The following is a 27,541-nucleotide window of genomic DNA, read 5'->3' on the forward strand; positions in this document are numbered from 1 at the left end:
TGTTCATACACATATACATATATTATGAAGCAGAGGCCCCTCTTCTGCACGTACATCTGTGGCAAATTGAACAAGTCTCCAAACCCAAACGCAAACAGGAGAGGCCGCAAAGTCGTTGAAGATAAGCTACAGTGTGTTTCTTGCATGGGTTTTATGTAATGAGAAATTTCCAGTTTCCTCCATATAGATAGACAGACAGATGGGAAGGAGGATGGGGAGAGTCACAGCAGAGAAGCAAACTGCTGCTGTCAGCACAGATATCTTAGGCTGAGGGGAAGACAGTTGCAAAAGTAAAGTACCAGGCAAAGTTGCTTAGCCGGAGCATACTTCCATTTGTTTAAATATTTTTATCACTGGATGAAAACTATTTTGTAAGAGTTGAAGAAAAGCTATTTGCTTATGCTTTGTTATGGTCATGTCTGGGTTGCGGCCAGTGGTCCATGTTGCATGGCTGAAGCTACTGTTCTATGCTCTGTTTGAACACTATGCTAAGTAACCCATCACTTTAACTTTATTCCCAACAGAAATCCCTTTATTAAGGACTACAGTCAGTCTCAAACTCAAATATTTCAACACATTCATAAAGAATATAAAGAAGAGATATGTAACAAATGCATGTAACCCAGCCTGCATTTATAGGAGAACCCCAACATGACATAGGTTGTGGGTAACAGGAATATACAATGGCAAACTGACAGTTTAATAAAACAAGGGAGCTACACAGAGAGAGAGCTTAGAGCAGTGCAAGGAATGCTAATGGCTTTAAAGGGTGTGACGTTCCAACCAGTGCAGCCCCTTTCAAGCCAAGCGGTCTACAAAGTCATCCAGCTCAGTCTGTCTCAAGTATGTACTTATAAACATCCAACACTAAGTATGGAAAATGGTGGTTTATTTTGGCATAGTATTAGCCATACAGGATATTCTGTTCACTATGCTATGAACTTAAGGGATCTGGCATGCAGACTCTACAAAGAGGCCAGAGTACAATCCCATGAATCATATCTAAAGTTGGTTGACAGGAAAATTCTGTTAAGCAGAGTTCAGTCATCTTGGGTTGTTCCAGGCATGTGGGGTAATTCACGAACATATCCAATTTATTCCAACCACAACATTGCCTATAATGCATTATGGACTACGAGATTTGTGCATAAAGGTGTGCTTCTGGCCCAAACGTATATCCAGTGTTCCCCCTCTATAGATTTAGGTCGTGCCAATGTTTCACAGAAATGCTTCTGCCTGAACAGACATTAATATTACATGCTTAACATCCTACAGTACCTATGATCAGACAACCAGGGCAGACTTTAAAAAGCATACTACTTCATCTCCTGTGAACAGAAGCCTGCAGTCTCTACTCAGGCAAAACTCCCAATGAGTTTTGCTGAGTAAGATCTTCAGAATTATGCCCTATACTAATCAGCAAAGAGAAGGTTCTAACTTTGGGCTTTAATACATTTATATTTCAGAAAAACAAAGTTTACCTTAACAACTTTTGGTCTGTCTAATCCAATGTACGTACTAATTAAGCTTTAATGGATTTGGGATTTTTTCTCCCTGTCTTCATGCCTAGAAAGTATTGACCTCAAAAAGTCAAGCTGTTCTTTTTGGTCCAGCTATTTTCAAACAAGACTAACTTTTTTTAGTGTAATTTACTCTTGCTCTGATGACAACAAAATGAAAATTGCCTTAAACAGTGCTGAAAACCATTTCCTTACCCATTATTTACCAACTGCATCTTGTTTGCTGGCAACACTGAGTTGCTTGATTATAGGGAAACATTCCAGTAAGAAGAACATATATGCTTAAACGATGCACTTTTTATGCCATCCTTCCAAGAACAACAGTAGCTAATTGCTCAGTTTCCTACTGGGAAATGCCTCTAATATGCAGATCTCTAAATGACTACTCCAAATCCAAGTTGCCAACACTGGTCCATTAATCATATGAAAGACTTTAGCTTTCACTTAGACTACTCTTTATTATACTTCCAGGTAGTGCAAGAACACAGCAGAGTTTGTGCCATGTGCTCATGGAAATAAAACAGCTTTCAACTGTTTTATTTTAAATAATGTTACTGAATGTATCTGAAGGATTTTTTAGACCAACTTACTTGGTGCTGACTGGCTTTAGCCAACTGCTCATTGGCTGATTCTACATTAGAAGATGCAGTCTCAATGTTGGCTTCAATACTATCTGTAAATTAAGATAATAGAAGGTAATTACATGGTAAAAAGCTAAAGGAATAATTCACACCAACAACAATGCAGTAATTTAACGGGGAGCATGAACAAACAGGAAAGACCCACACATCCTTTTGTCTGCAAGTTTGGAAAGCAAGGGGGTGCCCATATGGGCCACCCAAAATTTGGCAAAAAGAAGGAGCCTAAATCATCACAGAGGCAGAGTAACTGGTGAATATCATACAAAATGGAAAGGTTATGGGCCTGATCCAATGGAAAGAATTCATGGACTCCAATGGATCAGGGCTTCTATACGACTGGTAATCTTACTGGATGGGAGATACATTCTAAAATGGGATACAGGAGGTATATCACGTTTGTGCTTCTTGATTTGTCCTGCTATAAAGATCTTCACTTTTTACCTCTGAGTGAAGAAAAAAATATTTGGAAAAGAAGGATTAATAACTTCAGAGCGCAGCCGGTTGGGGGTGAGGGAAGGAATCAATACATGCCAGTCAAAGAAAGCAACGTTTTAAATGGACACCAGTCCTGTGTTTAGAAACCAACATCTATGTTGCAAAAGCTGCAATTAAGAGTTAGATTGTGTTTCAAATAGAAATATCATAGTCACGGCCAATTTGTTCCCTCAGAGACAGGCACACAGTGACTACTGGTCTCAGTGGGAATGGAGTGAAAACTGCATGATGAGCTAAGGATTTGGCTCAGAAGCCTATCAAATTTGCCTTTACAAGGATAGATGAGAGCTATTATAATTCTATCAATCAGCCCAAAGGGTTCATTTACAGTCTTATGTTAATTTTAGTATACTACTGGAATAATGGCAGATTCTTTTCTCCCCCTTTTGTTTTCAGTGCTAGTAGAAAAAGTGGCATTAAATCACTTTCACACACATGTTCTAAAGCACCACCATCTAGTGCTACCTCTGATCTCTCTTCTGTTGGACACTGTTAGGTCAGCTCACAGTGCCTAGGTATTTCAGGAGTTTCTAGCAGTAAATCATCATACTGACAATGGAAAAAAAGCATGTCCTTTCCATACGAAACCCAAGAGCTGGGGTGAGAAGAGCAGAGTGGTGCCTGAGCATGCTCTTTAGGGCAGAGAAAGCTGTATGGGGCTGGGAGCGTCTCTCTCTCGATGTCTGTACAGTTATGGGAATTTAATCAGTGCCTGGTAAATAGCAATTAACATGTGTGCCCAGCTTCCATGTCTGTCCATATGGGCTTGTTTACACTGGGAAATTACTTTGTGATAAAGCACAACTCTGAGGAGTCAAGGTAGATAACATGATGCTAAATGTGACGTAGCACATAGCATAGACAGGGAATATCAGGTGTAACATTTTGTCAGCTAGTTGTGGTTAGCCCTAAGGTTGATGAATCCTGGTCATGTGCCACATGCAGCACATTGTGCATATGCTAAGAATATCATGCCAGCTGGGACAATGCTAAACAGGACAGTGCTTGTCTACAGAGATTCTCAGCTGGTATAATAAGTGCAGCTCCATGGAAGTCAATGGAGCTACAACAGTTTACACGAGCTGATCCTGTCTAAAGTTCTGTTACCATAACTCCACAAGGTCGTGCTCTAGTACACTATAATCTCCTAATGTAGACAAGTCCTTGGAGCAGGGCCAGCTCCAGGCACCGATGAATGAAGCAGGTGCTTGGGGCGGTCAATGGGAAGGGACGGCACATTCTGATCTTCAGCGGCAGGCCCCTCAGTCCATCTCAGAGCGAAAGATTCGCTGCCGAATTGCCACCAAGGAATGAGGTGGTATGATTCAGCTGTCACCAAAATGCCGCCGATCGCGGCTTTTTTTTCTTTTCTTGTTTTTCCCCTCTGATACTTGGGGTGGCAAAAAAGCCTGAGCCGGCCCTGCCTGGGAGGTAGACACATGTACCTGGGTTGCGGAGAGGGGCCATGACACAAGGTAAATAAGGAAACAAGTGACAATCAGAAACAAGCCACAGCAAGTAACAGGAGACATGCTCATTTCAGGAGCGCAAGGCAAGGCAAGGCTGTCAGTTTATAGGAGATATATTTAAAGAGGACAGTTAGTCTTTGTTTGATAACGGAACAGCCTTATACAGACATTCAAAAAAAGTTCAGTAATCTGATTTGTCTAATCAAAGGAAAAGAGCTTGTTGTTTTCTTCCCTAGTGTTAGCTAGGATCCCAGGACATTGCACCTCTTATTTCATGAACAGCTGCAATTTAACAGGCCCTTTTCCTAGGGAAATAACTTTTTGAGCATGGAAGAGCAACACAAAATTCTTTAGATTCCATGAGGTTTTTTTTACAGAACAACCAGCATCATGCTTTGCAAGCATTATATGTTAAATTGTTCCACAAGGCAAACACCCTGAGTACAAGGGATCTTTACTAAATGATGACCTAAATGTTACATACGTAATGGTGTGATGTTACAGAGGAAAAACAAAAAACTGGGCAAGCTGCCTGCCCAGCTGGCAGGTTCCTCTAATGTCCAGAACTCCAGCTTTGCCAGGAGTACAAAAGATTTGAGATGAAAGGTCCTAATTAGCATTTGCTATAGTAGCTTGCAATCCTAAGGGGCAGGGGAAAAACACTACAGAGCTAGCACTGCATGAAAAAATGAGGCATACATAGGTAATGTGGTGGGCTTGTCCTCACTGCTAAAAAAAGATGTATGTTTTACCTTGGAGATACTAACATGTATGAATTATCCCAAGGAAAAACAACACAGTGAAGACCAGGCACTTTAGTTTTACAATAAGGTAAACTCACCGAAGTTAGCCCCTGGAAGAGGTATAGAGCTGTTAAACATGTGATTTACCAGGCAGTAAAATGGAAGTGCCTGGTCTTCTCTGTGGTTTTACCTCAGGACAGCTCATGTGTGTTAGGTACTCTGAGGTACAAAATGCACCTTTTTTAGCAGTGAAGACAAGTCCTGTGCAAACTAGTGATTTCCACTGATTTACACACAAGGAAGAGAGTGAGAGGGATGTAATCTAGATGTCAAAACACAAACATGGCAGCCAAGAATTACTGGGGCCAGATCACCCAGTCAATTATCTGTCCACCACTTCACTGATTTTATTAGGACGTCCTGCATGCACATAAGAGGATGATCCCAGCTACAATGACTCATTGTGTGGCCTCAGCCAAGTCACTTGGGCTGTGATTTGCAAACGGGCCTTAATATTTCCTATCTCACAGGGGTATTAATCAATGATTATGAAATTTTTTGAAGAAAATAACATTACTGAAGTGTTAAGCATTGTGATTTGCATTTTATTTCATTACAGTGATAAACTATTGTGAGAGAGAGCTGGGAAAGAACAGCTGATCCAGCACTCTGGCCACTGCAACTCTAATTAGTTGCTCTAAAGTAGAACTGATTAAGAAGAACTGGACCTAATTGATGGATTGGGCTGGCCTGTGGAGAGCTAAAAGGCTAATTAGCCCATTAGGCAGAAGGTAGAAAAAACAGGGGAAGGCAGGGAAGGTGAGAAAGGGAAGCTTTCAGAGTCACAGCCCAGAGGGATCTCCCAGGAGGAAGACACTTTCTGTGTAATCCCTCCTTGGCTAAGGGAGTTAAGGACAGTATGAAACTGTAAACAGGGGGCTGCACACCTCTGTGAAAGTGGTGGGGAGAACACCATAAAATAAACCACGAGGTGCTTACCAGAAGGTGGTCTCCAACTATTTGTAACTTGAAAAGAGACCAGAATGAGACCCTACCTCTGCTTAAGGTCACCTGGTGTCTATGAACAACCCATGTTAACGGACAGCAAAATCTTCTATGTGAAATTCCATAAGTGAAAGTGAATTCCATACTTAATGGCATCTAAGTCTAAGTGCTTGTGGTAGTGAGTTTTTTTCCTTTTTTGTTGCACTGTGTTGAACAGTCACAGGTTATAACAGGACAAAATCAGGGTCCTCACAGTGGCCATTATTAACTGGTTTCACTGGGCAGGTATTTGTGTTAGGGCTGGTTGAAGAACAGGAGAAGGATTTTGCAAACACATTTAAAATTGCTTCTTTTTTGAAGGGTTTGCAACGGGTCCATTCTGTTTTCCAAAACATTTTTCATGATGTTGCTTTAAACAAAATGATACCTATACTTGTATTAAAAAAAATTCCATGAAAATGTCAGTAAAAATATGGTGTGTGACGTGAAAAATGGAACATAAGGTCAAAATGTTCCTTTTTTGGATAAAGGCCACTTTTTGATGCTTTAGTGAGAAAAATTTCAACCAGTTCTAATTTGTACGTAGTACGAATCAAGTCTTGCGTCATTCTTTGTGGTCAGTGACTGTGAGGTGCTGAGAATCCTTAACTCAAAAGAGCACTTCACAGGACACATCCTGTTTTGGCCCGTGCTGGATTGGGGACTGAACTCTCATTGGTAGATATGGGAGTTCTTCCAGAGTAAAACTTACAATGAGTGTTTGGTCATATCTAAACATGTGTAAGTCAACCTGCAAAATCAGGTCTATAGAGTATGTAAAATATGTGCTCTTCCAATTTAGAAATTATGGTAATTGTATCAGGTTGTCTTAATGAGGTGCAATTTGTCGCTCCCTAAACCACGAAGACCTGGGAGTATTAATCCCCAATGGAGGGCAGCCAGCAGCCACATCTCTATCCTATCCCAGGGTTTCTCGTGGGAGATGGCAGCTCTGATTTCCGCAAAGGGTAACATAAAAGCCCCTTGCCAAGCTGTTGTGCCAAATGAGTGAACCCAGCCAGCACTTTTAAAAAATGTCTGTACTGACTCCTTGAAGATCAAAGTGGAGCAGACATTATAACCATCATGAAATGCCACAACCTGCTGCTTGCTGGATTTGCCTTCATCAAGGGCCCTGTGCCCTAGTTTATACCAGCAGAAGTGGGTGTAAAGTAGTGTACTCACATTAACATTACTGTACCTAACTTTAGTCCCAGACAAAGCAGAGATCTGCACTGCTTACTAAATGACAGATGCCCTTAAAATGTGGTCTGGAAAAATTTAAACCTTCATAAAACCTATGCAAATTGCAGAATTATAACAGAGTGTCAACAGCTTATCATTTATGCAAAATTCATTTTACATGCATTATCAATCTCAGAATATTTTGCAAGTCCATTCAGGCCTATAGTTGTGCCAAAAATAAATAAAAATAAAATCTCAGAGACTCAACTGTATAATCTATCTACTCCTATAACGCAGTGGACTAATCCAAAGGTGTCAATTCTTCCCAGTCAGAGGAAAATACCAAGACAATGTGTCTGATTCATTTACAAAAAAGGTGTATATGTTTGCTTATTATTTTGGAAATGCTGAATTTTGCCTCCAAAGTAAAATCCATGATATTTATGATTTGTTTTTCCCTTGCAATGGTTAGTTTGATTTACTTAACCTATTCATAACATGGTATCCCACATGCTACCCTAATAAGACAGAGCGTGATGCCTACCAGCAGAAATAAACCAACAACTCAGCTGGTTGTATATTTATGACCCTTCCAGCTCAATCACAGGATTTCTGGGAGTTCAGAGCACAGCAGTGCAGCTTCCTGATAACAACTTCAGATGAACTGGGCTGCATATTCACAGCAGCAGAGAATTCTACTGGTGGCAAAAAAACCAAACCAAACCAAAAACATCGTAAAAAGAAGAGACCCCAGTCCATGCAGCTAGTTTTTTGTAAAAAATTACTTGGCTCCTTAGCTGCAACTACACCAACCCAGTCACATTAAGAAGATCAAATACAGAACAGCAGACACCTCTTTAGCCATTTACTCTTTTCTTTACAAAACACACACACTGTCTTCCTAACACCATCAGCATTATAAAAAGAATGTGCAAACAAGGAGGCAAGAGACAGAAACTCAGAGACATAGGCCTGGTCTACACTGAGGGGGGGATTGATCTAAGATACCCAACTTCAACTATGAGAATAGCGTAGCTGAAGTCGACGTATTTTAGACTGAATTAAAATTACTTATTTTGCGTCCTCCCAGTGCTGGATTGATGGCCGTGGCTCCCCCATTGACTTTGCTTCTGCCTCTCGCACTGCTGGAGTTCAGCAGTCGATGGGAGAGAGATCGGAGATCGATTTATCGTGTCTATACTACACACAATAAAACAATCTCTGATAGATGGATTGCTACCCGCCAATCCGGTGGGTAGTGTAGATATACCCATAGACTTTTAAACACAGAGACATAAAACACAAAGGCTTATACATTCCTTGCACTCTCTGCCACTATGGGTAAAATGAGAAGAACAAAGAAGATCAAAGTAACCTGTGCCTGCCTCCTGAGAAATATGCTATTACAAGGCATGGTACTGTTTATAATAATGCTGCTAGTTATAATTGTGTTGAGAAGAAGACAGAGTAAACTGGCTCCAAAGTATACACTTTTGGTTCAACAGATTCTGGGTTACGTCTTCAAAATAAATGAAAAATGTGTGCCTCATCTGAAACAGATAAGTAGCAACTTCAGAAAGACTTGGCTGCCACTGCGCACAACTTCTGGAGAAGTGGTGCCCGGCTCTGACACATAACTCCATGTCTTACCCCAGGAACAGCTAGACATGAAAGAGCCAAGTGAGGATTCTGCAGTGCACAAAGAACCAAAGAGTACATAAATATATCCATCAATATAATTGTCTCCTCTGATATTTAGGAAGTGTTACCAATTGAATGGATATGAATATGTAGACCCCATTCTGTTGTACAAAGATTACCAGAAATGTTAAGTTCAGGTATTCAGGGACCATTCCCAGGATGCATTCATTTTTCAGATGCCCCATCTCAGCCACAGGACAGTTTAGTTAATGATCCATCTGTCTGATTTTTCAACTTCTCTTGTTTTATTGTATTTGACAGCAGATTCCATCTAGTCTCCAGGGGACTCTTCATAAGAAAGAAATTCCTGTGCCACTAAGCCATCAGCCATGGAACAAATATGAAGAGTCTTCCAAAGGACCTGAAGAGGCTTGCAGAGGACACGAGTGATGGCTCTTTGTGGTGGATCCCAGGACAGTGTGTAAACTCTGTTTAAGCATGCTACATGTTAAATTCCATGACTTTGCAAATGAAGCATCACTCTTTTGAAAAGACATTAGCCTTCAAGTCAAGATGGAAGTACCCAGCTATAGGAAATGATGCTGGTCAAACAGGGCTGGTTCCAGGGGACAGAAGAGGCTATGGTGGTGGCAGGTGCAGGGTGCTCCTCCAACCCCTCAAGCAAATAACCACAGTGATCCCACATTTACATCAATACTAACACATTTCCATTTTACAGAGTCATTTATTAAGACTAGGAGAAAATGACAATGCAGCATTCAAACAAATACCAGCCCAGCTCAAGGACTACATTTACTGACCGAAATTAACATTTTTTTCTATCCTTCAATGTAACAAGAAGATGAACCAACTACCACATTTCTCCTGTTTCCTGGGCAGGCCTGCATGCTGAAGGCTGGAAGACACCAGGTGTGTGAAATCTCTAAACTACTCAAGCCTCCAAATCAGGCTGCATTACCAAATTTCCTTGTCCTCAGCCTTATTATTCTTAGTCCGAGATGTCCAGACTTCAGGTACAATATCAGTATCAACCAAAATCTAAAAACCAGGCAACTCAGATTCAGCAACAGAAGGTGGATGGGTGGCAAATGTGATAAGAAATGGAAGAAAAACAGCGGTGAAGAAAGTTCTCATCTTCATGTCACACAGCTTCCCTTCCCTGCCAGCAGGTGTTGCTGTGAAAGCTGTGATCTGTGCACCTTTAGGTATGACAAAGAGGTAGCTGGAGCTGGCGAATGAAGCATTGAGTTCCTGTGTTTCCTGTGCTGTTGTCTTGGACTGATTATGTGGATGTACCAGTCTTTAGATCCCTTGCTCTTTTCAGGAAACAGGTTGGGGGTATGTATGTACTCTACTAGAGGAACGAGTGTTGGTGGCAAAATGGTCTGATGGGGGGTGGGGGTGGGATTGGGTAATCGTTGTAATCCTAGTAAAATGCTTTCAGAATAATCTGGCGTTCAGCTATGAGAAATACAATGAAGCTGCAAGCAGTGAACTTATTTGTGATGTTTGATGTAGGATGGATTACATAAGGAATTGGCTCTTGCTGTTTCGGGATACTAAAGACATTGTTTATGTGTATGGGAGAGGAAAGCATCTCCTTCTTTCTGATGAGAACAGCAGTATTTTTGCTGTCATGGGTTAAAAAAATGCAACGTGCACATTATTTCAATCACCTGGACTCCCTCTTGCAACAAACATAGCAGACTCCAGAGATGGACAGAGGTGTGTTCGCCCAAATCATGTGCTAATGAGAATGATATTGCTGGCTAGGTTGATGATGTCTCCTTCAAATCTGCCAGATGCAAGGCTAGATTATCCTTGCACTAATACCAATTATACATTGACTTCTTGGAGTTATTCCTGATTTACACCAGTGTATGTGAGAGGAGAAACCAGCCCATACAGTGTACAAAATATTCTTTGACAGAGAATGATGAGTAAATTTTGAGCTGATGAGTTCCATAGAGTGGCTGAATGTGTGTGTGCTTATGTATATGTAAATGTTGCTCTGATAATTGCACCAGTGAAACTTACTTCTCAAGGTGTCAACTCCTTGACCCTCTCCTTGGATGGCTTGAGTGGAGAATGTTCCTGCTACCATTTTCTCCACTGGAGTGAGAACAAGGGACTGTGGTGGCCCTCCTCCAGCTGCAGCTCTCTGATGTTCCCCAAGTTTTTTCCTCACTACCCCACGGAGATCTCGCCATTTGTGTTTCAGATCCCCCATGTCCCGTCTGCAATACCCCAACACATTGACAGCTTGTAGGATCTTACTCCACACTCTGTGCTTCTTGGCAGGGGTCCCCCTTAAAGCCCCAAAAAGTAGCTGGTAGTGTTTGGTGACCTTCTGCACAAGCACTTCAGTCTCCTGTGGACTAAAATTGGGTTTCCTTGTCTTGGTCCGCGAGTGTTGTCCTTGATGTGGCGTTCCAGCAGTATAGTGTGTGAACATGGTAACACTCCCGCAAGCAGCAGGGTCATAAGTAGAAGCAACCAACTGAGCAGGATTCACAGATTCTGGTGTGGAACTTCTCTTGCATGTCAACATGTTGAGGTTGGTTCCTAGAAAGGTACCAAATGCTGGGTATTTATATGCTATTTAATAAGGTAGCGTGTACATTCCAAATGAGGATGTGCGCACCTACCTTACATTGTTTAATAAAAAGCAGTGTTTCCCACACCCATGTCTGAATTCTGTTTGAGAATGTAAACTCCCACCCACTTGCTGATCCATGGCTGTGCAAGCCTGTCACATGTAAGTTGACATCTCAGCTAACACATGGGAAAAGTCCAATGCCACTGAAATTGCTGTCTGCATAACTACAGGAGTTAACTTCATTTCCTTCATGAGAGCTTGTGTCAGTTATACAAAGGAGCAACCTCTCACAGGTGATCGTCACTGATTACCAATGCTGGAGTAAAACAAGGCTGTTAGTGGGGATCCAGTATAGATTTATGGATCACGTCCTGCAATGAGACAGGGAGGCAGACTAGATGATCCAGTATCTATCTGAATTTGAAACTATTCGGGGTTGCTACTGCCCTGGACTGAAAAGATTTTTGTGCCTGATGCAATGACAATCTGTGTCACTATTTTTTAATGAATCAGGCCCATCGCTATTGTGATCCTCAGTTACACGTTCATTTAACCACTACAACAGAGGAAAATACTGCTACGGGGAACACAGATCACAAACCTTAGGGATGGTGATACATGTACAGAAAATACAATATGTCAGAGATGTATCCACAAGCATTCTACATTTTTCCGCCTTAATTCATTCCGTCCATTCCTTGCATGGCAACAAACTTCCCTCCCTTTAAGAAGAGCTGTGGTTACGTTGCTTCAGAAGCTAGCTAACTTGGTAGGTAGGTGAGCTACAGAAGGTTCCTTGAAAGAACATGGGTCTCCTCGCATGAGTGAGCACAAACTGCCTTTCTATTGCTCCCAGCAAGCACAGGGCAGGCACGAGTGAGTGTGAGATCTGATCTTGTATCATGGACACAACAGTATGTTTTGCTGGCCAGCCTGATACTCCCTCACTAAGTATTTTTGGTTTTATTTAAATGAGGAGACAGTTGCAGAACTTTCATCTCATGTGTATAACAGGCAGAAATTAATACCCTGGACGTGGTGAGAACTCCCCCTTATCATCATCAATGCTGAATTTTCACTGTGGGTGTTTCAACTCCCTTTACCTTCTGATTCCTCTTACTTGTGTGTAACATTAATGTCAAAAGATACACAGTGGGAACTTGCAGCAGCTGAGTAGGGAGATATCTTGACTGGCTGATTGACTGAAAAGCTACTCAGAAAGAAAGAAAAAGGTTAACATTGCTACTGGAAAAAGAACGTCTCCTATATAAAAGCAGTAAAAGCATGATGCTGGTTTAAAGACAAAGGGTCCTACTTTCTACAGCTTTTTTTTTTTTCCAGGCAAGTTAATATTGGGGCCACTTCCACCACACGAATAATGGTTTAAAAAATAAATCTAGCCGCAAGGAAGTTGGTGACAAGGATCATGACACTAACTGATTTATGTTGTCATGTCCCTCAAGGCATTAACATCTGATAGCCTCCTGAAGCCCAAGCGGGCCCAGAAGTTATCTGTGCACAAAAAGAGCTGCCAAACAGGCACAAGATCACAAACGAATTGTTGCAGATGTCATCTTGATTTTGCTCTCTGTCTGTGAATGAACAATTTGCGTGATGGCACTTGCACATTTCTGTCTGGATAGACATATCTGCAGCTTAATGGAAGCTTGCCAAAAACTGCGTGCTTGGCAAGGAAACAGCGTGATCAATAGTCAAGACTGGAAATATTTCTCCTTTTATGATTTCTCTCTTAGGGTTTTGTCCAACTCCCATTGACTTCTATGAGAGCTGCAAGTGCTCGGCATCTTTGCAAATCAGGCTTCTCTTATATTTAGGTCGCTAAACATGGATTTAAGGGCCGAATTTAGACACTCACGTTCTTAGGAAATTTTGGCAATTGTTTAAGGCACTGGATAGTTCATTTTATCTCATACAGGCTGTAAAACAAGAGGGAGAGAAACACATCTGACCCTTCCTTCCCTTATCTGTAACAGGAGACGGTCATGAAGGAGCTGAGAGGACAGGACATTTTAAAAGACCTGGATCTCCTATATTTTGCCTCCATTTCTTCCCACTGGTCACCACTTTCTGTCAATGATGCTCTTGATGTTGGGGAACAAACAGGCAATGGCTAGGCATTTCCTCTGTTCCCCTGCCTTCCACCAGGGCACAAGCACGCTGCCTCACTGTGGTCCAAAGCCCTGCCAGCGGGGAGCAAGGAGCGATCAAGCTCTGGACGTATGTTTGGACCGTGTGTGTGAGTCAGAGTATTATGACTCAAGCTTTATTAAGCAGAATCAAGCTATGCATTTTTTCTGCAGCTACAACAGTTTTTCATTCCAATTCCAGAGGAAGATTGGCTATGTCTTCCCCACCCTATATCCAACAGCCGATGGATTGTTCTTCCTGTGAAATCTATTTTTATGCTACCACCAGCAGTAACTATCCCAACTATCACAGAGGACAGCTCTTCAAATCCAAGGAGATTTCCATGGACAAAGACCAATGGTCTCAGTGGCAACTCAGTTGTCTTAAGCAGCCATGGCACTGGGATCGTTTTGGCCCATAAAACTCTTTTGTAGGTGAGTTGCCACCTCAGATCCGAATGGCAAAATCAGATAATAAAGTACATACCTTAACACTATGGTGATACCTACCTATTGTGTCACCTTGTTCATAAACCATGGAGGCCAGGTCTTTAATGATCTGGTTTACATCCAACATGTCACTCTGAAAAGGTGAAAGATCACAGTTAATGATCAACAGATACATCAAAACCCAAAAGAGTTGCCCAGTTTCTCAATCTTGGAAACATATTTTTTTTCTTCTGCATAGAACAGTGATGACCAAATATTCTCAATATACCTTTAAAGGGTCCTTAAACAACACCAGAATTTGTTGCACTTCAGTTACAAAACTTTGCACCTGAACCAACTGAGTTGCCTTGTAAAAGGAGGAAGTCAAAAAATTAGACTACCCAGCTGCCTAGAATAACTGTGCAACACTAAATAACAAAAAACAGCTCTCCTCTATTTCTAACGAGCTGTGTTTGAGTGATACCATTTATCTAGGACAGCTGATTTTTCTGTACTAACTACGTTCTCTCAGTATTGCATGCTTGTGGTGAAATACCATTATTAAGTGAATGGAGAACTGATAGAAAGAGTGTCAGATTTTGAAATCTCTTTATCTTTAGGTCAGTTAGGGCAAAGCTATGTGATGAGTGGATCTATTTACATCTCTTCAAAGTGTCAAATAATTAACTAGTTAAAGCAACAGTAACTCTTTAAATTAAAAAATAGCAACTGCAATATTGTTTCTAAATTAGAGCTTGTAACAAACTAGCATGTAAGAACATCATCAAATCTTAGCTTCATGTAACTCTGGCTCTAAGAAGAATGATTAATCTGCAAATGGGGGAATACTGAATGCAATAGAGAAAAGGCTCCTATTAGCATACCAGAAAAGGACACTCGGACAGAACTTGTTGCTATAACTTTTGAATTTTTATAGCGCCTTTCATGCAGAAAGATCCGACTTTGCTTCACTATCTATCTTAGGACACAAAAACATTATGCTGAGTGTGAGTGAAGGCTTCTCAGTGTATAACAGAACTATCACAAAATACAGGTGCCACCATAATACAGCACTTCTGATACACAGATAAATCGGGGGAGGGAATTAATCGGTGCCAAATACAATGCATAGCACCAGAGCAAGAGCAAACCCGTACTCCTGTGTGAAGCGTCACTGGATCATTGATGTCCATATGGAACAGACAAACTCTCAGTGCATGATCCACGCATGGTAACCACTTTTGGCAGTATTCTCTTTCCTTTGCTCCGCAGATAGGTGTTTTCAGAGCCAGTGCATAAGCATAAGGCATATAGGAGAGCAACCCTAAATCCCAGGGAGATCACATGTTCTTGGGGAGGAGCACCTTGTTGATTCTACTGGGGCACTGAGGGGAAAAAACACACATACATATTCCCCATAACACCTGTGGGAATGCTTTCATGGAGAAGTGTAGCTTCTCTCTCCCCTCAGACTCATCCCACGTTTTCTCACAGGAGATGATTTCCTCCCCTTTTAAAATTGCTTTTAAGAGACTCCCTCACACACGTAACTGAATAGTAGGCTATTCACCTACTTTAAGCCTGCTGGGAGTAGAATCTGTGGTGCAAAGGAGTCTGAATGTCCCCAGCCTGATGGTCAGACAACTAAACTATCCCCTTTGATTAATTTATAAATGGTTCCAAGTGTATCTACATTCGTTTTTGAAGTTTATTATGTAATTGTGAGTAGAACAGTACTTAATTATATAATGCAGTTGAATCTCATTAATTTGTAATGAAGCCTGGGAGAACCACTGCGAATTACTGAACATGGCAAATTTCAGATCAAGTGAACAAATACAAGAAACAAAAGCTAAACACCCAAAGCATAGGATAATGCATCACAAAATGCACTGTGCTCGCTCTCTTGTCAAGTGCAGTCTAGCTTTAATTATGTATGAGAATATCCATAACTAGTAAATGTTCTGTGGAATATTTTATGAAAGTAATGATGTTTAAGTAACACGAGATCACACTCTAACACCGTGGTAGTAAATCATTGCCAAGAAGGCAGGTGCCACTGTAGTTTTTCTATGGGGAGTGAGGATTAGCAAAGTGTGAAAGAAAGAGATGGCACGCGGGGATGGGGGTTAAGCAACATTCACATAAGTCTCTTGGGACTAAATACATCCCAGTTAAAACTTGGTTTCTGTGAGTTGAACCAGAGAGGATTTCACCTGTCTTTCAGTCTGTCTCTCCTGGCAATGGAATGGAGTCACCATAGCATCTGTGTACTGACGTCTGCCACATTTGGTTTAATGGTGACTATTTGGCTATAATGCAAAATACATCCCTGCAGTAATTACATTGAAGTCAATGACAGACAAGAGAACATACTTTGTTTCAGAAGGATCAAATGACATACTGCCCAAACTGATCCTCAACAGCTAATTAAACTGCATATATTGTTGTGATATTTGCACATTAAACTCAGTATATTACAGAATAAACAAAAAGAGAACTACAGAGATAATGTACTACACATTATTAGTCACACACTGTACTGCTTGCTGCCTATCATACCCAATTATTTATTAGATCAAAACAGACTTCCCTCACTACCCTGTGAGTCCAATATCTCCCTTTCAAATGTCAATAACAATGCTTGCTACAATATCGCTACACATCAGTGCAGCAGAGAAGGTACCACGGAGACCAGAACGTAAAAGGCAAGCAAGGAAATGAACTTAAGAAATTGTTGACTATGGTATTAAAAAGCAAAACAGAGCAAGCTGCAAAGTGGTGAGTACAGAATAATATAACCCACAGCACAGAATTTGTTGAATAATTAACCAGGCACTGCAAAGTTTTCAAGTAACTGAAATATGTTAGCAAACAAAAAAACAACTTTCAGAACAGACAGTATCCGAGAGTTACATTGTAAGAGCTTCCTGCCAAGAATCAGTACATCATAATGAACCACTGAACTTCCCTGTCACTGGGAGTTTGCCTGTAAAATGGAAGTACTTCTATTTTCCAAGTTTCTACATATTATGCATGTTTCACAATGGAATATAGTGTCTCACAAATCCCCTTCACTTCATAGAAACAAGAAACACTTGATTTACTAGAGCTTGCTCTTGTTTCACATATTCTATGCCTGATGGTGGTGGTTGTTTGGTGGTGCTGGGGTGGTTGGTGATGGTGGTGGTGGTTGTTTGTTGCTGTTTTGTTATAGTGCCTAGGAGTCGTGATCATGGCCCAGGACTCCATTGTGCTAGATGTTGGACAAACACAGACCAAAAGGACAGTCACTGCTCCAAAGAGATTACAATTTAAGTATAAAACAAGAGAAACAGCTGGATACAGACAGAGCAACAGAGTACTAGGAAACACGGAGACTACACACTTATGTATGTATGTCCATGTATATTTAAACATACACTTCTCTCTTAAGTGGATTAACATTACAGGAGGTTGCAGAGGAAGCATGTGTTAAGAAGGGATTGAAAGGAAGAGAAGAGAGTCAATTGAAGGCTGATCCAAAGTCTACTGAAGTCAGTGGAAAGACTTCCACTGATTTCACTTGGCAATGAATCAGGCTTTTAGTGCAAAAGGAAAGAGAAGGCACTCCATGTGAAAGAGCCAGCACAAAAAGTGGAAGGAGGCCAAACTGGGAGAAGGATACAGATGTCGTGCCAACCAGAATGACCTGTGTGGATAGGGAGGAGGACAACAGGAGATCTGAGATGTATGCAGAGATGAAACTGTGTCGCAGCTTGAAGGTGAGGATGCTGAACTTTAGTGAGCAAGAGGAAGTCAGTGTGGAGAATCTGAGAAGGGAATTACATGGTTAGACTGGTGGGAGAAGATGATGTTTAGCCGGCAAGGTGCTCAGTGCCTCACACTTCAAGAAACACAAACAAGCTGCATTAGACCTATTATACATACGGAGAGGGAAGAACAAAGAGCAAAAACACCCTAGAAAATCACCAGGCTCAGAAGGTTTTACAGAGATAATTTACAAGTTCTTTTAAGAACTAGAATCAGAGGGGTAGCTGTGTTAGTCTGGATCTGTAAAAGCAGCAAAGAATCCTGGGCACCTTATAGACTAACAGACGTATTGGAGCATGAGCATTAGTGGGTGAGTACCCACATGCATCCGACGAAGTGGGTACTCACCCCCGAAAGCTCATGCCCCACTACGTCTGTTAGTCTATAAAGTGCCACAAGACTCTTTGCTGCTTTTAAGAACTATTAACTCCCCGGTTAACTAGAATGTTACACCTCCCAACAGAAGGCTCAGTTTAACATGCCCACAATTTCAGCATTCTTAAAGCCAGAGAGAGAACAGCCTGGATCATAAATCCTATCAGCCCATTTCAGCACAGAACATACATTTCAAACATATTCACAAAAACAGCAATGAAAATGTTAGCTCCTCCGACAGCCACTCTCATTCCTAAAGGTGTCAACATGGCAAACATTTACATTTGTCCCCACATGTAATTTTACTCTCAGGACACTTTAAATTCCAGTCACAAGAACAATGCTAAATAAACAAGAGGTGACTTCATTTGCATTCCAAAGGGACAGGCCAGGGATGCTCTCACTGTCCCTTCTCATTCACTTCTGGCCACATCCTGGAGTTCTTGATCAATATTGACTTAACCCTTTTTCAGGGAAGTGTCCCACAGACATCATAGGGAGTTTGCCTGAGTAGGGAGAGAATAAAAAACTGAGTAGAGAGCTCAGGGTTTGTCCCTTTAGAGGAAGAACCTCTATTCTTAAACAAACTGGATAGAGTATCAGAGGGTAGCCGTGTTAGTCTGGATCTGTAAAAGCAGCAAAGAATCCTGTGGCACCTTACAGACTAACAGTCGTTTTGGAGCATGAGCTTTCGTGGGTGAATACCCACTTCCTCAGATGCAAGGCTGCATCTGAGGAAGTGGGTATTCACCCACGAAAGCTCATGCTCCAAAACGACTGTTAGTCTAAACTGGATAGAGGAATCTAAATTAACTACTAAATTAATCATATCTGCGTATGCAGATCATGTAGGATTCTATATGCAAACTCCTGGGTCTGCCCTGCCAGTCATTTGATGAATGATCCAAAAGGGCTGTTATAAAATGAACTGGAAGCAGGCAGAGGGTAGGATCTCAAAGGGGGGCATCTTTGTGCATGTCAATACAGGGACGCAACCCAGGAAAATATCCCAAATGTGTTACCCTTGGGGTAGGATCTCAAAGGAGGGCATCTTTGTGCATGTCAATACAGGGACGCAACCCAGGAAAATATCCCTAATGTGTTACCCTTGGGGTAGCCCCCCCACAGCCCCCTCCCAGGGCCAAGGCACATATAACCATTGGGGAACACCCATTCCAGGTGCCCAGCATTTGTTATAGTAGAGAAGAACCGTTCACAGTGCCCAGTGTGCATTACTTTAAGGAGCACATTCCTCCCACTGTCCAGGCTGTGCTGCACTCAGAAAAGAGCATAAGGACATTTCTCAGCGTTTAAACTCAAACATAGTGTAAACCTACCCCCCCATCTCTTCTGTGGGGACAAGGAGAAGGGACATAGAATGGCAGAGAGCTTCTTTAATGCTAGATGGAGAAAAACTAAATCTCACCCGCAACAGTCTTTCAAGGAAATTTTTTTCTCTTGTCTACAGCTGGGGAGAAAAAATGACATCCTATAAATCATACTGAGCCAGGCTAAGCAACAACAGACCAGCAGAAAATTGTTTTGAGGGCAGAAGCTATCCAGAACAGCAATTACAGCCTGAGTTAGACCTCCTCTGGGACTGCTCAACAACCAGCAAGGGGAGTATCTTTCTCCTTCTCTTGCTCTGTTTTGTTGTCTTAATGGTCAGTGCCATCTTGGGAAGTGATGGCACCATGCTGAATAATTAAAATAGCTCTGTTGAGCTTCATCATCTCAGTCCCTAAGCTGACTGGGGACAGCCGGCTCCAGGAGCACTGCAGAGACACTGTGCTCGACAGCAGAAGCTGAGTAGATGGGTTCTGGAAGGTGTGATGTCTAGCTCTTATCAGACCAATGTGATGCCATTACGTAGAGCCTCTGAACAGGGAGGGTATCATAACCTTAGTCCCAGATTTGGACCTTAGCGTCCAAAATATGGGGGTTAGCATGAAAACCTCCAAGCTTAGTTACCAGCTTGGACCTGGTACCTGCTGCCACCACCCAAAAAATTAGAGTGTTTTGGGGCACTCTGGTCCCCCTGAAAAACCTTCCCTGGGACCCCAAGACCCAAATCCCTTGAGTCTTACAACAAAGGAAAATAATCCTTTTTCCCTTTCCCCCTCCAGGTGCTCCTGGAGAGATACACAGACACAAGCTCTGTGAAACTATACAGAGACTCCCCCCTCTCTGTTCCCAATCCTGGAAACAAAAAGTACTTTCCTATTCCCCCAGAGGGAATGCAAAATCAGGCTAGCAATCCAACACACAGATCTCCCCGATTTCTTCCTTCCACCAATTCCCTGGTGAGTACAGACTCAATTTTCCTGAAGTAAAGAAAACTTCAACAGGTCTTAAAAGAAAGCTTTATATAAAAAGAAAGAAAAATACATTCAAATGTGCTCTCTGTATTAAGATGATACAACACAGGGTCAATTGCTTAAAAGAATATTGAATAAACAGCCTTATTCAAAAAGAATACAAATCAAAGCACTCCAGCACTTATATTTATGCAAATACCAAAGAAAAGAAACCATAGAACTTACTATCTGATCTCTTTGTCCTTACACTTAGAAACAGAAAATTAGAAAGTAGAGCTACTTCTCCAAAGCTTAGAGAAAGCAGGCAGGCAGACAAAAAGCAAAAGACTCAGACACAAACTTCCCTCCACCCAAAGTTGAAAAAATCCGGTTTCCTGATTGGTCCTCTGGTCAGGTGCTTCAGGTGAAAGAGACATTAACCCTTAGCTATCTGTTTATGACACGCCCCCCAAATTGCAGACAGTGGGGAAGCTCACTGGCGGCGATTTCCTTCTAGAACTTGAAAATAAACAGATTAATACAACACATGCACCTTTACATATACTCCTAAGTGGCCTAGGTAAGAAATAATGCAGTAATATGGCCGTCCATCTCTGGTCCAGGCAGTGGAGTGAATTCAGATGTGGTGAAAGGTGCTGGACTGATGGCTTGGAACACCAAAGTCCTTTATTTATTCAAAAAAGAGGCAGTGCTTTCCCCTCACTACTCCCTGGAAACATGGTTCAGCACTGAGGTACAGGCTAAAAGGACAATTTAGTCACTATAAACCAGTGCTTCTCAAACTAGGGCCACCGCTTGTTCAGGGAAAGTCCCTGGCGGGGCGGGCCGGTTTACCTGCCACGTCCACAGGTCTGGCTGATCGCGGCTCCCGCTGACCGCGGTTTGCCGCTGCAGGCCAATGGGGGCTGCAGGAAGTGGCATGGGCCGAGGGATGTGCTGGCCACGATTCCTGCAGCCCCCATTGGCCTGGAGCAGTGAACCGCAGAAAATGGGCGCAGCAATCAGCCGGACCTGCAGATGCGGCAGATAAATAAACTGGCCTGGCCCGCCAGGGGCTTTCCCTGAACAAGCGGCGGCCCTAGTTTGAGAACCACTGCCACAGAATTTTCAGTCCTTGGTCTGTCCACTGGGGCTGCAGACCATAAATTGGTTATCAGCTGTGATGGATTTTTTGTGCTATACACACATGCTCACTAAGAACTGGACCAAGAGACACCAACTCAGTTCACATAATCAGCCAGACACCCATCAGTCTTTCAGTCACCAATAACCTGGGCTGCATTTGGACTAGTGACCTAGAGATGAAGGGTTCTCTATGCCTTTGCCACGCCTCTTGAGCCATCTAGGCACCTGTTCTTGAAGGTGTTTCTCTACATTGAGGACTGATGATAAGTGTCATTACTTGGGATCTGACTAGCAAAAGTGTGCAAGAGATACAATAACAGCAGCAACTTATTAGGCAGATGGTTTGTGAGCAGAGTTGACTGAAATATTTGGGCAAATAGTAAATTCTCCGAACAATAATTTTTTTCAGGACACCAAAACAATTTGTGAATTCAGGTTGAATTCAGTGAATAGTTCCCCCTCCCAACCTCCTCGTTTGTTGTTTTTTTTTTTCCTAAAACAAACCATTTTGACATTTTGTTTTGAATCGACATTCAAACCATTTCATTTGATCTGAATGATTTTTTTTAATGTCTGATTTTTTATTTTGGTAAGTAAAACTTCATTTTGGTTCTAAACTAACTGATTCGTTTCCCAGATTTTTCAGTTTGGACACCCAACCAAAAAAAAAATATTCAGTCAACTGTACTTATGAGTAGTTATTTTATATCTTTTATCTACTTCTTATACACGCACACAAAACACTGAAGTTTCCAAATTGCCCCTACAGCTAAAATTATATGCAACCTCCTACTACCTTTACTCTTTTTTTGTGTTCCGTATGCCCTATTGTGTTTGGTCCCTATTTAGTTTATAGACTCTTTGAGGCAGGGATTTTCTTTCATTGTAAGTATGTACAGCATCAAATACACTGAGATTGTGACCTGGATTGGCACCACTGTAACTTTGCACTTTTAAAGCATCTTCCTTCAGACAATCTAACAAGACCACCCCTTCCAGTGTGTGTGTGTGTGTAAGTAAAACTTGTTTTTCTCCCCCCAAATAAAAAAAAAAAAGAACCTCCTCCAAGATGTTAGCTAAAGGGTTGAGGCTTGGCAGATTACAGAGATAGAAATGCAGTCTAATTCTGTCTGAACCAGCACAATGCAGAACGCTTATCTCAGCCCCCATTCCCCTCTAAACACTACATTTCAAGATAAGCATGAACACTGAAACGGTCTGATAACAGACAAATAAACAAAGAAGAATTGCTTTTCCTTGCTTCTTTTTGACCGCAAAAGCTGCATTTGATTCCATTTTATCTTCAAAGCAATGGAATGATAGTTTGGTATCAGAGAGAGGAGAGCAAGGAACGGCTTGCATCAGAAAATAGAGAAACAATATTCTTGCGCAGGGAACCAAAAAAATTACCCGACTCTGTCAAGGGGTAGAACAAATTGAACAATGTTTCAAAAGTCTTCTGTGATGCATGGCAGAGCATGTGTTTCCTAATTAGGTATGAACATCCCTTACCCATACACACCCCATTCCAAATGCTCACCCAGCCTACGAGGGGGAGTTGCTGGCAGTGAGGGAAAAGGTGAAGTTCTGCACACAAAGTAAATGATGGAGGAAGGTGTTTCATTACTCTCCTGAGTACAAGCGATAATGTCGGCTCTGCTCTCTGACAGTGATAATGCCACAATTCTTATTTCCTTCCGCTCGGCATCTGATGTTGCTGCACTTTGTTAGTCCAGATGACTGAGGCCTCTGGGACTTTGCAATTCATATTGGGAAGAAATAATGTCACAAATGCATTAGACTGGTCACACCTAATATTTATAGCTTGTGAATTTATTCATGTATGTACTTATTTTTACTGTGATAAGGCACGAAAACACGCAGACACTCCAAACTGAATGGTGTGATCCCCAGAAGATGAGGTTTTCTGCTACTTTGCCACCACAAAAAATAAACACCTCCTGCCCCAGCACACAGACACAGAGTTTGAAGGAAAAATGTACTTGTGTTTGAGAAACTGGCCTGGAAATCTAGATATGTGGGTTCTATTCCCACTTCTGCCATAGATTTCCTGTGTGATCTTGTTTCAGAGTAGCAGCCGTATCAGTCTGTATCCGCAAAAAGAACAGGAGTACTTGTGGCACCTTAGAGACTAACAAATTTATTTGAGCATAAGTTTTCGTGGGCTACAGCTCACTTCTTCGGATGCATGGAATGGAACATATACTGAGGAGATATACATACACGCATAGAGAGCATGAAAAGGTGGGAGTTGCCCTACCAACTATAGGAGGCCAATAAAGTAAGGGGAAAAAAAATCTTGGGCAATGCACCTGTCTCAGTTCTCCAGGTGTCCCAGAGCTGTTGTGAGGCTAAATTGACATTTGGAAAATGCTCAGAGGCTGTTATGATAAGGGCTACAGAAAAAAAAAAGAAATAAAATTAAACACAAATAAGCAAGCACATGACATGGTGGCATCTGCATTATGGATACAAAAATGTCATTTATACAAAACGTTTCCCTGATGGAGTGGATTCATTGAAAAAAAATAGACGTTTGATAGGCGACTGGACACAGAATCCACAGAAAAATTACAGCAGACACAGCTGTAACACAAACTTCACCCCACAATTATTCACCATCCCTGACCTGGAAGAGTACTTCTATGGGTAAGAGAGTAATTCAGTCTTCATGGCCCATTCAACCCTTGGCCTATCTGCAGAGCCCAATAACAAGTACTCCAGTTAGCTGAAATTGTGATGGGTGGGTTTATGACATGGATGCCTGTGCAGTAGGAACTATTAGGCTATGGTGCCTAGTTATTTTAGAGAGGTTTCTGAACAGCTCCAGTGAGCCATGGGCCTGTTAAGCAACAAATTACTGAAAGCAAGTTATGTGGGTTCATGTGATATCCTATAAAAATGCTTTTCACTGGGAATGGATATATCAATGAGATGACATATCTTGAACTGCTTGGGACCATTTACTCATTTACAAAAGAAAAGGGCTTCAGATACTGTCAGCTACAGGGTTTTTTTGTATCTGCTCAGAAGAAGAAAATCTACTGTGTACTACGTAATCAAGGACATGGAAATCTATAATCAAAACCTGAGTTGAATATCACCACATTTGCTTTTTCTGCTGTATACACCTCAGATTCTGGCGTGTAAACTAATACAGGTATTGAGGGAAATAGCAGTAATCTATCAAACTGACTGATATCAGCCCCAGGAAAGAGAAGTTTATTGCAGACAGTATGTTCTTATCTTCAAAAAATAGAAACTGTGCAAAGATTATGACAAAAAGCTAAGCAGTCTGCACTCTTTATACACTTTGTTTGCAGCACTATTAATTCTGCACTCTGGGTTTATTTCCACGAGGGTCATTTAACTGGAAAAATGTGAAGGGTAAATTCATTTTCTTTTTAGGAGTGTTCTGGGAAACTGAGCAATTAGTGTAATCTTAAACTGTCAATTGCCATTCAATTATTTGACTTAAATATGATACTGAATACAAAGTGTGATCTGCAGTTATCAAGTACATGACTCATTCAGGGGGTGGAAGGGCGATGAGAGAACCAGAGAGACCTGGCAATGTAACAACTAGGAATCTTTCATTGCTAGGTTGCCAGTTCAAATCCTTCTCACTAAGGAATTTAATGGGTAGCAGGTTTAAAACAAATAAAAGGAAGTTCTTCACACAGTCAACTTGTGGAACTCCTTGCCTGAGGAGGTTGTGAAGGCTAGGACTATAACAGGGTTTAAAAGAGAACTGGATAAATTCATGGAGGTTAAGTCCATTAATGGCTATTAGCCAGGATGGGTAAGGAATGGTGTCCCTAGCCTCTCTGTTTGTGAGAGGGTGGTGATGGATGGCAGGAGAGAGATCACTTGATCACTGCCTGTTAGGTTAACTCCCTCTGGAGCACCTGACATTGGCCACTGTCAGAAGACAGGATAGTGGGCTGGATGGACCTTTGGTCTGACCCAGTATGGCCGTTAGCATCAGCTGAAAGTTGCTAGCATCAGCTGAATGGTGGCTTGTGTGTGTGAAATAATGTTATGGGTTCAGATCATAGTGAGGTCTGCATCACCCAATGTCAACTGGCACCTGTGCTAGCAGTGTAATCCAAGGCATTCAATGGAGACGGGTGATTTACAAATTCCAGCCAGCCACCATGGATTGAATGGATCTGAAGTAAGAACCACCCTCGCACCACAGAGGCATCTTTCCAAGCTGGGGTTGGAGCACAGTGGTGGCGAAGTTTGCATCATACCGTTGGCAAGCAAGTACTCAGGGACCATCTTTTTTGTTCTGTATTTGTACAGCACCTAGCACAATGAGGCCCCAGTGCTATGGTAAACCAAATACTAAATGCAGCAAAGAATCCTGTGGCACCTTATAGACTAACAGACGTTTTGGAGCATGAGCTTTCGTGGGTGAATACCCACTTCTTCAGATGCATGTGGTGGAAATATCCAGGGGCAGGTATATATATGCTAGCAAGCAAGCTAGAGATAACGAGGTCAGCTTGCTTGCTAGCATATATATACCTGCCCTTGGATATTTCCACCACATGCATCTGAAGAAGTGGGTATTCACCCACGAAAGCTCATGCTCCAAAACGTCTGTTAGTCTATAAGGTGCCACAGGATTCTTTGCTGCTTTTACAGATCCAGACTAACACGGCTACCCCTCTGATACAAATACTAAATAACAACAACTACTCTAGTTTCCAGGACAGGTCACAATTCAGAAATTTTCACTGGCACTAAATTAAAATAACTGGAAAAATAAAACAAACAAAAAAGACAATCTGCTGCATGTCAACCATTTTATATGAGTTCAGCATCATTGTTTAATTCTGCATTAGCTACTCTAATTATACGGTTAGATGAGATGTTCTGTACAATTAACTAACACATTAACGACCAACCACTGGACAACCTTACTAGAAATGACTCTGTGTGTGTTTTAAATAAGGGCTTGTGTTTCCAGTAGTGGAAAATTAAACATCTTTAAAGACTGAGCCAGTTTAAAAAAAAAATGACCTGTAGCCTTCTAGGCAGTATAAGACTTGGAGTGCTTCCAGTGTTGGTTGCATGGTGAAACTCCTCTTCCAGGAGGAAGCTCAGGCTAGAACTTGTCTATATTTTTTCATTCTAAACATTTGATGAGAAATGGCTTTTGGCAAAATGGAAATGTCCACAGAAAATGTCTGATTTCAATGAAGTTTTCAAGTTTTCATCCAAAAATCACCCCGCCACCAATTTAGAGATTTTCAGTAGTTTATTTATTTGTGAATAAAAACCTGAAAACCTTTGAAGAAAAGTTTCAAAAGAAACTTTTCTTTTTTTTCCACCAACATTTTTGTAGGAAGATAAAAATCTTTCCTTGTGGACTCTAACTCAGCCCGTGTATAATCAGTTTCAAAATTTCTCCCCAGAAGTTGCTGCATTTCATTGGTTGGTTAAGTATTTCCTATATATTAGACTGTAAAATGGTTTGGGAGATAAGGCTCCAAATAAATGCAAAGTATATGTACAATAAATGCACCATGTAGAAGTGCTACACTATTCTCAGGGAAATTGTGGTGCTAATAGCCTTCTTAGTGAGGTATTTTTAATGATGCACCAGCCTTGTGCTATGATAGAGCTGAAGTGACTAAGCGCACTCAAGTGCAAGGGGCAGTGATTAATGGACCATGGTGCCTATGCCTGCTGCTAACTGGATGCAGCAATGGATATTTCGGGCAAAAAGGAGCCAGCCCTTAAAGAAGTCTTCTGTGCAGGGGGTGGCCATTGTTGCAGTCCCTGGTGCTCTCCTGAACACAGGGAATATTCCTCGCTAGCAGCTCCACGGTTGCAAGACTCAACCTGCTACACATCAGCTGGCAGAGCTAGCTAATGTAAAGGGGTTGCACTCATCTGAGGTCTGACACAGAAGCCTAGCGCTCCAAGAGCTGGGGCAGGCAT

General features: G+C 41.7%; 1 protein-coding gene across 16 annotated transcripts in view; it reads right to left on the reverse strand.

Annotated features, from left to right (window-relative positions):
• TSNARE1 (t-SNARE domain containing 1) overlaps positions 1–27,541 on the reverse strand; it is a 757,898-nt gene that overhangs the window by 227,786 nt on the left and 502,571 nt on the right. For 13 of the 16 annotated variants that reach the window (XM_050940856.1, XM_050940858.1, XM_050940857.1 and 10 more), the window contains 3 exons: positions 14,016–14,088; positions 10,797–11,324; positions 2,111–2,193 (listed from right to left, as the gene is read on the reverse strand). In XM_050940856.1, coding sequence (XP_050796813.1) covers positions 2,111–2,193; positions 10,797–11,324; positions 14,016–14,088 — 684 coding nt within the window. The remainder of the gene's footprint in view (positions 1–2,110; positions 2,194–10,796; positions 11,325–14,015; positions 14,089–27,541) is intronic. The other 3 variants (XM_050940861.1, XM_050940860.1, XM_050940859.1) reach the window with 2 other exon arrangements.

Source organism: Gopherus flavomarginatus, chromosome 2 (assembly GCF_025201925.1).
Source record: "Gopherus flavomarginatus isolate rGopFla2 chromosome 2, rGopFla2.mat.asm, whole genome shotgun sequence".
Taxonomy (NCBI): Eukaryota; Metazoa; Chordata; order Testudines; family Testudinidae; genus Gopherus; species Gopherus flavomarginatus.